Below are 672 nucleotides of genomic sequence, written 5' to 3'. Positions count from 1 at the left end.
GAGAGAGAGAGAGAGAGAGAGAGAGAGAGAGAGAGAGAGAGAGAGAGAGAGTGAGTGAGAGAGAGAGAGAGTAGGGAGAGGGGTGTGAGATAGAAAGGGCCCAGAGAAAAAATGAAGTCAAACTTGCGGTAATGTTGGACTTTTCACTCATTCATTCTTCTGTTTTTTCCCTATTCTTCCTTCCCTACAGGTGCTTCACCTTCCAGAACCTGCCCAGTATGTGCAAACTGCTGTCTCCTCCCCCAGGCAAATGTTGCCCCACTGTCAGCTGTCCTCCTGGAATAGTGATCAACTATCCGGATGGTTATGTTCAACAATAAATTAAATGTGTAATAAATATAAGGACTATATCGTATAGTTGTTGTTTGCTTTTTATTAATAGCACCGCCCCCCCCCCTTTATAGAAGACAGTCAAGTTTAATAATGTTTCTTTAATATTATAGTATCATCTAATCGGGCGTATTTTACATAGAATATTACAGTGGAACTCGGATTTAACGAGCTCGGATTCAACGAGAACTCGGATTCAACGAGGTGAGATAAATTCCCCGTTTTTTCCTTTTTTTTAAATCAATAAAAATAACACGGATTCAACGAGCATTTAAATCAGCGAGCTCGGATTCAACGAGGTCGCTTCCAGGGTGAACAGCCCACGCAGACGTGGCTTCGCTA

General features: G+C 42.3%; 1 protein-coding gene across 1 annotated transcript in view; it reads left to right on the top strand.

Moving 5' to 3' along the window:
* The window catches only part of LOC101847325, a gene marked incomplete in the record, with an annotated part of 98,606 nt that extends 98,256 nt beyond the window's left edge, over positions 1 to 350 (top strand). The window contains 1 exon segment of the mRNA XM_035968864.1: positions 191 to 350. Within this exon segment, the coding sequence (XP_035824757.1) occupies positions 191 to 320 (130 nt within the window).
* Between the last annotated feature and the right edge of the window lie 322 nt (positions 351 to 672).

Source organism: Aplysia californica, unplaced genomic scaffold (assembly GCF_000002075.1).
Source record: "Aplysia californica isolate F4 #8 unplaced genomic scaffold, AplCal3.0 scaffold00092, whole genome shotgun sequence".
NCBI classification, from domain to species: Eukaryota; Metazoa; Mollusca; class Gastropoda; order Aplysiida; family Aplysiidae; genus Aplysia; species Aplysia californica.
This window is presented reverse-complemented; position numbering and strand designations above follow the sequence as displayed.